Raw genomic sequence first — 13894 nt, 5'->3', positions numbered from 1 at the left:
TACAGAGGATTATAAGAGAATACTATGAGAAATTATATGCCAACAAATTGGACAATCTAGAAGAAATGGATAAATTCTTAGACTTATACAACCTCCCAAAATTGAACCAAGAAGAAATGGAGAATCTGAATAGACCAATCACAAGTAAAGAGATTGAAATAGTAATCAAAAACCTCCCAAAAAATAAAAGTCCAGGACCAGATGGCTTCTCCAGTGAATTTTACCAAACATTCAAAGAAGATTTAATACCCATCCTCCTCAAACTATTCCAAAAAATAGAGGAAGATGGAACACTTCCTGAATCATTCTATGAGGCCAACATCACCCTGATACCAAAACCAGACAAAGACAATACAAAGAAAGAAAATTACAGGCCAATATCGCTGATGAACATTGATGCAAAAATCCTCAACAAAATACTGGCAAACCGAATACAACAATATATTAAAAAGATCATACACCATGATCAAGTGGGATTTATACCAGAGACGCAGGGATGGTTCAACATCCGCAAATCAATCAACGTGATACATCACATCAACAAAACAAAGAATAAAAACCACATGATCGTCTCAATAGACGCAGAGAAGGCATTTGACAAGATACAACATCCATTTATGATAAAAACTCTCAATAAAATGGGAATAGAAGGAAAATACCTCAACATAATAAAGGCCATATATGACAAACCCACAGCTAACATCATACTCAACGGGGAAAGACTGAAAGCCATTCCTCTGAGAACAGGAACGAGGCAGGGCTGCCCACTCTCACCACTCCTGTTCAACATAGTACTGGAGGTTTTGGCCAGAGCAATTAGGCAAGAAAAAGGAATAAAAGGAATCCAAATAGGTAATGAAGAAGTGAAACTCTCACTATTTGCAGATGACATGATTGTATATATAGAAAACCCTAAAGAATCTGTTGGAAAAACTGTTAGAAACAATCAACAACTACAGCAAAGTTGCAGGGTACAAAATCAATCTACAAAAATCAGTTGCATTTCTATATGCTAATAATGAACTAACAGAAAGAGAGCTCAAAAAGATAATACCATTTACAATTGCATCAAAAAGAATAAAATACCTAGGAATAAATCTTACCAGGGAGGTGAAGGACCTATACAATGAGAACTACAAGACATTATTGAGGGAAATCTACGATGACATAAAGAAATGGAAAGATATCCCATGCACGTGGATTGGAAGAATAAACATAGTTAAAATGTCTATATTACCTAAAGCAATCTACAGATTCAATGCAATCCCAATCAGAATCCCAATGACATTCTTCACAGAAATAGAAAAAAGAATACTAAAATTTATATGGGGCAACAAAAGACCCCGAATAGCTAAAGAAATCCTAAAGAAAAAGAACAAAGCAGGAGGCATCACAATTCCTGACTTCAAAACATACTACAAAGCAATAGTAATCAAAACAGCATGGTACTGGTACAAAAACAGACACACAGATCAATGGAACAGAATTGAAAGCCCAGAAATAAAACCACACATATACGGACAGCTAATTTTCGACAAAGGTGCTAAGGACATGCAATGGAGAAAGGAAAGTCTCTTCAATAAATGGTGTTGGGAAAACTGGACAGCCACATGCAAAAGAATGAAAGTGGACCATGTGCTATCGCCATTCACAAAAATTAACTCAAAATGGATCAAAGACCTGAAGGTGAGACCTGAAACTATAAAACTCATAGAAGAAAATATAGGCAACACACTATTTGACATTGGGTTTAAAGGAATCTTTTCGGATGACATGCCTACCCAGACTAGGGAAACTAAAGAAAAAATAAACAAGTGGGACTTTATCAGACTAAAGAGCTTTTATAAGACAAATGAAACCAGAATCAAGATGAACAACCAACCAACCAGCTGGGAGAGAATATTTGCAAAACATACATCTGACAAGGGGTTGATCTCCATAATATATAAAGAACTCACACAATTGAACAACAAAAAAACAAACAACCTGATCAAAAAATGGGCAGAGGAAATGAACAGACACTTCTCCAAGGAAGATATACAGATGGCCAATAGGCACATGAAAAGATGCTCAACATCACTAATCATCAGGGAAATGCAAATCAAAACAACACTAAGATACCACCTCACGCCCGTTAGAATGGCTATAATCACCAAGACAAAAAACAACAAATGTTGGAGAGGATGTGGAGAAACAGGAACCCTCATACACAGCTGGTGGGAATGCAAATTGGTGCAGCCTCTATGGAAAACGGTATGGAGATTCCTCAAAGAATTAAAAATAGAGATGCCCTATGATCCAGCCATCCCACTACTGGGAATCTATCCAACGCACCTGAAATCAACAATCCAAAGAGGTTTATGCACCCCTATGTTCACTGCAGCATTATTCACCATAGCCAAGAAGTGGAAGCAACCTAAGTGTCCCTCGACTGACGATTGGATTAAGAAAATGTGGTATATATATACAATGGAATACTACTCAGCCATAAAAAAAGACAAAATCGTCCCATTTGCAACAACATGGATGGGCCTGGAGCGTATTATGTTAAGTGAAATAAGCCAGAAAGACAAAGACAAACACTGTATGATCTCACTCATATGTGGAATATAAACCAACACATGGACAGAGAAAACTGGACTGTGGTTACCCGGGAAGTGGGGGTGGGGGGTGGGCACAAGGGGTGAAGGGAGTCATATATGGGGTGATGGACAAACAAAAATGTACAACCCAAAATTTCACAATGTTAGAAACCATTAAAATATCAATAAAAAAAAAAAATTTTCTGATGGACAAAGCAGGGGGACATAAGGGTTGAGAATAGAGAAGTATGTGCTTCCTTTTTACTGTACATTGGTTTTTGCTATTGCTGGGTTTTTTTGTTGTTTTCTTTTTTTAATAAAGGAAATGATATATCCTGAAAAAAAAAAAAAAAAAATTCAAGGACAGAATAAGCAAAATTTAGAATAGTGGTTATTTCTGTGGGCAGGCAGGAAAATGAGACAGGTACAGGAAATAGTACTGGTAATGTTCTAGACAGGGATTGGCAAACTACAGATGATTGGCCAAAACAGCCTGCTAACTGTATCTGTAAATAAAGTTTTATTGAAAACACAGCCATGTCTATTCATTTACACATTGTCTGTGGCTGCTTTCTTGCTACAACCGCAGAGCTGAGTAGTTATATGGCCCACAAAGCCTAAAATATTTACCATCTGGTCCATTACAAAAAAGTTTGCCAATTTTGATTCTAGTTATTAAGTTGGGTAGTATGTTCACGATGTTAACGCTTCATACCTTACATACATCCATTATGTGTATTTTTTTTTTTCCCCCTCAAAGCCCCAGCAGATAGTTTTTTATGTCATAGTTGCACATCCTTCTAGTTGCTGTATGTGGGACGTGGCCTCAGCATGGCCGGACAAACGGTGCGTCGGTGCACGCCCAGGATCCAAACCCGGGCCGCCAGCAGCGGAACGCTCGCACTTAACCGCTAAGTCACGGGGCCGGCCCATGTATTCTTTTTCATATGTAATACTTTTGGATTCTTTTAGATATCTAATAGTACATTCAAAAATTTAATGGTAACTCATTATTTTAATTTGCTTTTATTCCCTATTCCTAGTTAGGTCAAACTTTGTCCCATATTTATTCATCAGCTGATTTCCTTTTCAGTGAACTATCTACTAGGGGCCTTTAACTTTGAATATAGTCACTCTTCAGGAAGTAAATAAATTCACTAGCCTTATGTGTACTATGACCACTGAAATATTTTCTCCTTTCTTTAAATACGCAGAAGATTAATTATGTATTCAAACCTATAGCACTTTTCCTTGATAATTTCTTTTATTCCTTCTAATTTTAAAGAGTCATTCCCTAACTCTAAAAGTCTAACAAAATTAACTTTTTCCTCATGCTTTGATTTTTATAATTTAACTTTGTAATCTACCTAGACTTTATTTATGGCTCATAATCTACACGAGATTTTTCTCTAAATAGTAATATGTGCTTCTCATCTCCACTGATTCCCATCCCATCTTAAATAACTGATCAATCATCAGCTCTCTTGACATCAAAAAATTTAAAAAGTTTTTTAGGGCCAGCCCGGTGGCTTAGCGGTTAAGTGCACGCGCTCCGCTGCTGGCGGCCCGGGTTCGGATCCCGGGCGTGCACCGACGCACCGCTTCTCCGGCCATGCTCAGGCTGCGTCCCACATACAGCAACTACAAGGATGTGCAGCTATGACATACAACTATCTGCTGGGGCTTTGGGGGAAAAAATAAATAAATAAAATCTTTAAAAAAAAAAAAAGTTTTTTAATCTATCCTACCTAAATAAATGGGTACCAATCTCCATCTAAATACTCTTAATTCTATAGTCTCCTCAGGATGGCGCCAAAGTATGGCCTATACCAGCTTTAAAAAGGGATTAATCCCCATATTACACATTGATTAGTGGCTTAATATATGATAAAGGTGACATTTCAACCAGTGGGGGAAAGTTGGACTATTCAATAAATACTGTTGGGACAAATGGGTAGTCATTCAGAAAATAAGTTGGATCCAAAGTGGATGATCAATTATAATGTGAAAAATGAAACCACAAAATTTCAAGAAAAAAAAGTGGGACAAATTCCTTATAACCTTGAAGTGAAAAAGTATAAAATAGTGTACATAATATGCTATTCTGCGTATATTCAAATTTGCTTGCATATACTAAAGAAACTCTGGAAGCCTACCAAAGTGGAGACTTTTCATTGAATACTTTTTTTTTTAAACTTTTATTTATTTATTTTTTCCCCCAAAGCCCCAGTAGATAGTTGCATGTCATAGCTGCACATCCTTCTAGTTCCTGTATGTGGGACGCGGCCTCAGCATCGCCGGAGAAGCGGTGCGACGGTGCGCGCCCAGGATCCGAACCTGGGCCGCCAGCAGCGGAGCGCGCGCACTTAACCGCTAAGCCACGGGGCCGGCCCTCATTGAATACTTTTTAATCCTTTTTGGGATTTTAAACATATGAATGTATTATCTATTCGAAAAAATCCTTTTTTTAATGGTTTCCATTTTCATCACACTAAAACACTGAGAGCTTAAAAAATATTTCACACAAGGAACTAGCAGGATCTAGAGACCACAGACTGTTATTATACCCAGTTTTACCCAGATTTAATAGACCCTCAGCTATTATTGTTTCTAGGAAGACTGTACCAAAATATTAGGTTTAGACTCAGAATAGACAAAAACTGTCTCCCAGTAGAGACAATCTCAGTATCTCATGGTGTCAAAGAAGACTGTGTCCTACAAACTCTTCTGTTTAACTTCTAGCTAAACAACTCAGTAGTTACTGTTTTAGGTCTCTCTGCTCTAGGTAAATAGGAATAAGACAGCTTTCTTTATGATGACGACACAGTGGTCTTGTGTCTGATGAAAAGGGGTCTCAAAAATGAGCTAATCTCCTAGCTAACTACTGCAGGAAGCAGCAGCTTAGCAGTGATTACACCAAACCCAAAATTGTGTCTGGCAGGTATTCACCTCTGAATAAATGGTCCTTCTTTTAAAAAAATAAAATAAAATAAAACCACTAAAACAACTCCTGCAGTATTTAGGAGAACATTGCAGAAATACCTTCAGAATGTAGTTCTTATTAAATTTAAATATTCTACAGAAACTACATTAAGGGCCTTATCTGGATTAGTCCTAAACATTCTCAGGCTAATGCTGTCTTTTCCAGGTTATATGGACCAGGGCTGCAGGATCTCAATCAAGTCACTGTACAAGTATATACTTGAGAAAATATAACGTATAGGTATTTTTTTTAACTCTGAGAACATATCAGCTCCATTTATAGGTCCCTCACAATAAAGTTTAGGTGCTTCTCAATCACGTACTTGCCAAATACTCATAAGTCACCTACTATTCGCAATTTAGTACCCAATTTACTCATCATTCAAAGCTCTTCAGTATCTTGTTTAAAAGCTTCCCTAAAATTACAAAATATCCATCTCCCAAGCTAAAAAGGACATAAACCTTTGCACAGCTAATAAGAATTCTTCAGGAACAATCTTCCTAACTATAGTTCCTTAAATAGACACACAAGGACAGACTATTAACATAGCTTCAAAGTGAAGCCAAAAAAGGAAATTTTTTTTCAAATCTTTCCTATTAAAAACATACATTTTTAAATATACATACATACATTTTAAATATACTTTTTTTTTTTTTTGGTGAAGAAGATTGGCCCTGAGCTAACATCTGTGCCAATCTTCCTCCCTTTTGTATGTGGGTCACTGCCACAGCATGGCTTGACATGTGGTGTACATCTGCACCCGGGATATGAACCCACAAACCCAGGCCGCGAAAGCAGAGCACACCAAACTTAACCATTACGCCGCTAGGCTGGCCCCAGATACACATTTTTAAATAAATAGGATCATACAATATATGCAACTTTGCAATCTTTTTCCATTTAATAATATGTCATGGATATCTTCCTTTGTAAATACAGATAGATCCATCTTTCTACCTTATCCTTTTAAACGGCTGCATTTTATTGCTTTGTGCAGACACACCATAATTTAACCAATTCCTCAAAAACACATTTGGGGGCTGGCCCCGAGGCTCAGCGGTTAAGTGCATGCGCTCCGCTGCTGGTGGCCCGGGTTCAGATCCCGGGCACGCACTGATGCACCGCTTCTCTGGCCATGCTGAGGCTGCGTCCCACGTACAGCAACTAGAAGGATGTGCAGCTATGACATACAACTATCTACTGGGGCTTTGGGGGACAAAAAGGAGGATGATTGGCAATAGATGTTAGCGCAGAGCCGGTCTTCCTCACAAAAAGAGGAGGATTAGCATGGATGTTAGCTCAGGGCTGATCTTCCTCACCAAAAAAAAAAAAAAAGAAAAAAAAGAAGAGGTACAACTCTACAACTATGATACACAAGTATATACTGGTGCTTTGGGGAGAAAAAGAAAAAAGAGGAAGACTGGCAACAGATGTTAGTGCAGGGCTGATCTTCCTCAAAAAAAAAATTAAAAAAAAAAACGGTTGCTTATACAGAATTTGTTCCCTATTTTATAAATATAATAAATATGAAACTTAGCACACTTAGTATTTAGTGATAAACTATTCATAATCTGTAAATATGTGTACTGGGTTGAACAGTGTCCCCTTAAAATGCACATCCACCTGGAATCTCAGAATGTGACCTTATTGAGAAACAGAGTCTTTACAGATGTAATTAGCTAAGTTGAGATCATACTGGATTAGGGTGGGACCTAAATCCACAGTGATAGCCTCATAAGAAGAGGAAACACACAAGAGACAGGTACACACAGAGAAGGTGGCCATGCGATGATGGAGACAGAGATTGGAGTGATACAACTACAAGCCAAGGAACGCCAAGGACTGCCAGCAACCACCAGAAGCCGCGAGAGAAGTATGGGACAGATCCTCCCTCAGAGCCTCTAGAAGGAACCAACCCGGCTGACACCACCCAGTCTGTGGTACTTCTTACAGCTGTCCTAGGAAACGAACACAATACGCATATCCAAAAGTGATACAAAATTTCAGATCAGAAGTCAGGGTTACAGAACTTTTAAAAAGCTACTCCTGGGGCTGGCCCAGTCGCGTAGCAGTTAAGTGCCCGCGCTCCGCTGTGGCAGCCTGAGGGTTCGCAGGTTTGGATCCTGGGCGCACACAGACACACCGCTTGTCAAGCCATGCTGTGGCGGCGTCCCATATAGAGTAGAGGAAGATGGGCATGGATGTTAGCCCTGGGCCAGTCTTCCTCAGCAAAAAAAAGAGGAGGATTGGCAGATGTTAGCTCGGGGCTGATCTTCCTCACAAAAATAAATTAATTAATTAATTTAAAAAATATCTTGTAAAAAAACAAAAGCTATTCCTGAGCCAAGCCCTGAGGGCCTAGTGGTTAAAGTCCAGTGCATTCTACTTCGGTGGTCCGGGGTTCACTTCCCGGGCGTGGAACCACACCACTCATCTGTCAGTAGCCATGCTGAGGCAGCGGCTCACATAGAAGAACTAGAAGGACCTACAACTAGAATAAAGGTTTCCCTCCCCCCACAAAGCCCCAGTAGATAGTTTATGTCATAGCTGCACATCCTTCTAGTTGCTGTATGTGGGACGCAGCCTCAGCATGGCTGGAGAAGCGGTGCGTCGGTGCACGCCTGGGATCCGAACCCGGGCCGCCAGCAGCGGAGCACGCGCACTTAACCGCTGAGCCACGGAGCCAGCCCTACAACTAGAATATATACAACTATGTACTGGGGCTTTGGGGAGGTAAAAAAAAAAGAGAGAGAGAGAGGAAGACTGGCAACAGATATTAGCTCCAGGCAAATCTTTCCCAGCAAAAAAAAAGCTATTCCTATTTCTTGAAATAACATGATAAAAATAAATAAAATAATCATGACAAAAATGAATGTTAAAACAGAATGTTCTGAAATGTTAAAATGCTTGAAAATACGGAGGAATGCCATTTTGTATGTTTAGGCCAGATAAAGAGGAAAGGCATGAGGAGCCACTCTAACTCAGCCTCTCCTAGATGTCCTCGTTTAAGACTTCCACTGAACATCTGCCCGACCAGTGAGGAACAAACCAGAGCTTAGGTGTGGTGAAAGTACGTCTATCCTGGAGCACTAAACCCTAAAGGACACATCACCTACACACTCAACTTCCTCCCCATACTCAACTCAGAAAAGCAACCACTTTTCAGGTAAAAGGTTCTAGCTCCACTGCTGCCTAACAGATTTCTCTCTAAGGCCAGACCCCAAACTTTGATTTTTGAATTGCCATCTAATAGGCTGTGGAAGTTTCCTGCGCAGGAAAGCTGCCAACCACATAAAAATATCATCCAAGTGACAAATAGAAGGTAAAGGCTAAGTCTCTCAAACTCGATTCTTTTGCAACAGTAAGACCTGCTGGCACGTAAATCTTAAGTTGAACAAGTATATTAACTTCCTTGGATCAATTGAGTCAAATAAATTTAAAATGATCCATTTTATGTTTAATATGAGGCTATGAAGAACTTCCACTGCAAAAGGCAAGTTCTCCTGGTAACTAAACAGCATGCACGCTCTAAATGACTTCCCCAATATAACAGAAGAACTTCTATTTTAGCACAGTATGGCTTTGGGGCAAGAAGGATCAGGATGTGAATCTCTGCCCCACCGCTTACTAGCTGAGTACCTCGAGCAAGTTACTTAACTTTCCTAAGCCAGCTTCTTCATCTGTAAGATAAAGGAAATAATCAGCTTTATAGAATTAAGCATGAAAGTAACTAGCATAGTGTTGGTGCTATGGTCTGAATGTTCATGTCTCCGCAAAATTCCTATGCTGAAATCCTAACCCCTAAAGGTGATGGTATTCATAGGTGGGGCCTTTGGGAAGTGCTTAGGTCATGAGGATGAAGCCCTCATGAACGGGATTAAGTGCTCTTATAAAAGAGACCCCACAGAGCTCCCTAGCCCCTTCCACCACATGAGGATACAACCAGAAGTCTGAGACCAGGAAGAGAACCCTCACACGACCATGCTGGCACGCTGATCTTGGACTTCCAGGCTCCAGAACGATGAGAAATAAATTTCTGTTGTTTATAAGCTACCCAGTCTATGGTATTTTGTCATAGCAGCCTGAACAGACTGACAGGCGGGAACACTGTTGGGCCTCTAAAAATGGCAGCTATTATTATTTCCACTTTACTGGGAACCTGAGAAGCTCAGATAAGTTTACAAACAAAAGTGCTTAGAGTTTAACATATGTGTAAACTGAGGGCTAGCCATTTAATGACTCAAGGTCTTGATGAATAAGGAACAAAAATAAGGTAATGGAACCCAAGAGTCCCAACTCTGATTTCTCTAAGCTACCATCTCGTCAGCATTTCCTGATATTAACACACGACCCAGCATCAGGTTTTGCTTTAAAAACAAGTAAGATGAAAACAACAGCCATGCCACGCATCATGTTACCTTTCTTTGGGAAGTTAATTTTACTTGGTAAATATTAGCTAATGTTTAGTCTTCCTTTATTTAGCACTTTTATCCTTGTAAATTAATAATCATAACACATCTCTTAGAAAGAACATTAATGGATATTACCACCACCATTTCAGACGGAGAAACTAAGGTAAACTAATTCTGATGGTGACAGTAAGGTAGGATCAAAAACTGAACTAGACTCTAAATGCTATTCTTTCTAAGAGAACACACTATTCCTCCCCAGCATTCACTAGATTCATAATTGACATTTTCTGGTCACTATTTAATTCCAAAGACCAAACCACATGTTTAAAATAACACCATTTGTAACATACCTTTCAATTTCCCATCAAAGTCCGGGCTTGTGGCCACCTGGAGTCCTGGATGTGGCAGCAGGAAACAGGTGACATTGGAGAAACACGAGTGAATGTGATTTCGCACATTCTGAATTTCTTCATGTTGATGTTCTTTCACCTGCCGATGAAAATCAACAATTTACAAAAGACCATTTGTTTTTCTTCACTAGTGTCCTACACCACTAGTATAGGACAAAGGAAAGAAGAGTTGCCAACTCTGCTGGATCAGAGTGAGATAGGTAGCTGGGCAGACATGAGCGGGAGATCATAGCTGGAGACCTTGCTGCATCAATGGAGCCTCTTACTGCCATTCAGACATGAGCGGGGGAATCACAGCTGGAGACCTTGCTACATTAAAGAAGCGTCTTGCTGGCATCCCACAAGATACAGATACAGGGGAACTAAGACCCACCTGGCACCGCCACTGGAGTCCAAGACCTTCAACCACGATGATAAAAGTAACGAGTACACAAACAACACATACAAAGCCTTCTGCTATACACCTCTAGAGGGCATTGACCTTTCTTTAATCTACATACAGATTCCATATGCATTAGTCCCTCTTCCTCGGGGGATGACTGCCATGACAGTTCCGGAGATTCTCCTTGAAAGTTAAGAAATCCCCCTCTCGTGTGGGTGAAGGAAAGACCATTATTGGCGGACAACCAGATAATGCAAATTCCCTCCAAAAGAGCCCAAATAAAAATAAAACTAACCCAAGACACGGGACAGATGTGTTCTCTGGCACTGCCTGATCCTCACTTGGAGTGTATCTGACTTTTCCTCAATTAAATCTTTGCTTGCTTGCTGCTGCCGTTATGTCCGTGTCTGAATTCCTCTCTCATGCTGACCAAGAACCTGGGCGATCGGACTTTTCAGTCCAGTTACGACAGTGGCCTTTGATTTGTCCAATGAGAAAACTCAGAACCATAAGGAGCAATAAATGCACAAATTTTATTAACCATGGCCTGGCCCCTATAGCTGCCAAAGAACAGGTACTAAAGAGTTTCTTAAGAGTATTGCACGACACTTAAGAAGAACAAGGAAAGATTTGTGGGCATGAAGGAGGAGCTAACCAGTTAGTAGTGATTGACAAAGGATTCCTGTGTTTTAATGTTGGAGAACAGGCTAAGCTTGTTTATATCGACCCTAAAACAAATAAAAATTTTGAATAAGAATAACAGAACTAAAGTTCTGAATGTGACATTCTAAAGGCACATATAGAACCTGGTGTAAAATGTGAAATGGAAATTACAGTCGAAGCTTGGGCTTTTGCCCAGAGTTCTTCCCTACAGTCCCTGTGCATTATATACCCAGATTCTTTAATCTTACCACGAATAATATTAGGGTGTGCTAATATTCATAAGCATTTAATACACTTAATATAATTTTCCATAATCTGCTTTAAAAAAATAGCTAAAGGCAAATGAGAAAGTTACCCCAGAAGATCATATTTCTACTTACTTGGAGACGCTTATCCAAAAATGACATTCCTCCTTGTAGCCCATAGCTGTATTCATAAGGGAAACTCCAGTCTCGAACCAAAAACATCAGTGTCTATTTAGGAAAAGAGCAGAACGTATTATAATGTTGCATAAATGCATTTCAAAACACCAACTGAAGTACTTCTTTGTATAATGCCAGCTTCTTCAAAGGGGGCAAGAAAACGTGCTGAAAGATGTATCTATTCTGCAACACCTTAGAAACCTTACAAACACGAGAAGGACATGCATAAGCCTAATGTGAGGTCTGTACATCCTATCTGCTACTCTTGTTCCCACCTGTAATAGGAACAGAAGGAAGAGGTTGATGAGAAAATGTTAAATAGGGGGCTCTGCTCTAAAGGCAAGTAGGAGGAAGGGGGAAAGGACAAGAAAACAAAATGGCACAGGCTAATCATACAATCAGATCTACTTATAACAGTAGAAAGGAAAAGAAAACTAAATTAAATAATAATACTTCAAGCTCTTCTCGTCTTATTGAGGTTACTGTGCATTCTCATCCTCATGAAACAATTAGCTAAAGAAGGGGTCAGCAAACTTTTCTATAAAGGGCCAGAGAGTAAATACTATAGGCTGTTGTAGCAAGAAGTAGCCATGAACAATACAAATGAGGGTAGCTGTGCTCCAACAAAACTTTAGCTACAGATACTGACATTTAAATTTCAGATAATTTACACGTCATGAAATATTATTCCTTTTTATTTTTTTCAACCATTTAAAAATGTAAAAACCATTCCTAACTCACAGTTCATATAAACAGGCAGCTGGCCAGATTTGGCCTGGGGACTGTGGTTTGCTGATCTCCAAACTAAAACAAAGATATGAAGTACATTTAAAGTTAACATTCTACCTGGAAGGGTTTTTGGAAAATTTCATCCATCGCCAGACGACCATATTCCGTGAAGAGCTTTAAAAAAGAACAGTTATGGTTTGTAAGGCAAAATTGCTTAAAGTATCTCTATGGCTATTCTTTAGCAAAGAAATCATTTAACAGACTGAATACTACTTATATGAGACCAAAATTCTACAGTTTCAAAAGCCCGCAGGAGCTGTGAACCTTAAAATAATCTTTCTTGGTTATTCCTCTTTCTCACATCCCATATCCCAATTCATTAGCAAATCCAGAATCCAACCACTCACAACTTCCACGTGGCTTGGAAAATTGCAATAGCTTCCTAACTGGTCTCCCTGCCTCAGCCCTTGCCTCCTACAGCCTATTCTCAATACAGCAGCCACAGTGGCTCTGTTATAAATAAGGTTAGTTGGACCACATTAGGCCTCTGTTCAAACTCTCCAACCTCACTCAGTATAACACCAGTCCTTATAGCGTGATCCAGCCACACTGGGCCTCCTTGCTGTTCCTTAAACGTGCTGGGCACACTGCTGCCTTAGGGCTTTGTTCAGACTCTTCTTTCTGCCTGTAACGTTCTTCCCCCGAATATCTGCGCAATCAGCTCCCTCACTTCTTAATGTCTTTACTCAGACGGCTCCTTCTCAATGAAGCCTTCCAGGTCATCTACCTAAAAACATTACAACTCTCCACACAATATTTCCAACTCTGTCTCTTTTTTATTTTTCTCCTTAACCTGTCTCACTATCCAGCATACTGCACCTTTACTTATCTTGACTAGTGTCTGTCTTCATTATTAGCATGTAATCTCCACGAGGGCAGGAATGGTCGTGTTTTGTCCACTACTGTACCTCCAATACGTAAGCCATTCAAATGACTGAATGAACGAATTCTTTAAGGTTAGGGTTTACACATACACTTACCCCTATTACTCCCTGAAGTCTCACTAAAAGTATAGCGAAACAAAGTTTAAAAGTTATAAACTCACAGGACAAAGACGAAGAGAAATGATATGACAGCAGAAAAGAGTTGTCAACAACACTCTGGAAGGAAAACAGACAAATGAGAACGACCTGTCTCAGGTTTTGGCTTTCTCTGCCCTGCTAAGAAATCTGCAAGAAGCAGAGGCCATCAAGAAATTAGCAGATTCTCTGAAAGGCTCAGAAATTAGAAGCCCCAGTCACCCTGAAGGAG

The 13894-nt window shown here is 39.7% G+C and overlaps 1 protein-coding gene across 2 annotated transcripts in view; it reads right to left on the bottom strand.

The window, feature by feature from the left end:
- ATL3 (atlastin GTPase 3) overlaps nt 1-13894 on the bottom strand; it is a 55987-nt gene that overhangs the window by 19316 nt on the left and 22777 nt on the right. For both annotated transcript variants that reach the window (XM_058526603.1, XM_058526604.1), the window contains exons 6-8: nt 12701-12757; nt 11813-11905; nt 10328-10466 (exon numbers count right to left, since the gene is read on the bottom strand). In XM_058526603.1, the coding sequence (XP_058382586.1) occupies nt 10328-10466; nt 11813-11905; nt 12701-12757 (289 nt within the window). The remainder of the gene's footprint in view (nt 1-10327; nt 10467-11812; nt 11906-12700; nt 12758-13894) is intronic.

The sequence above is a fragment of the Diceros bicornis genome, chromosome 31 (assembly GCF_020826845.1).
Source record: "Diceros bicornis minor isolate mBicDic1 chromosome 31, mDicBic1.mat.cur, whole genome shotgun sequence".
In the NCBI taxonomy this organism is placed as follows: domain Eukaryota; kingdom Metazoa; phylum Chordata; class Mammalia; order Perissodactyla; family Rhinocerotidae; genus Diceros; species Diceros bicornis.
The sequence above is the reverse complement of the archived record's forward strand: the minus strand, read 5'-3'. Positions and strand labels throughout refer to the sequence as shown.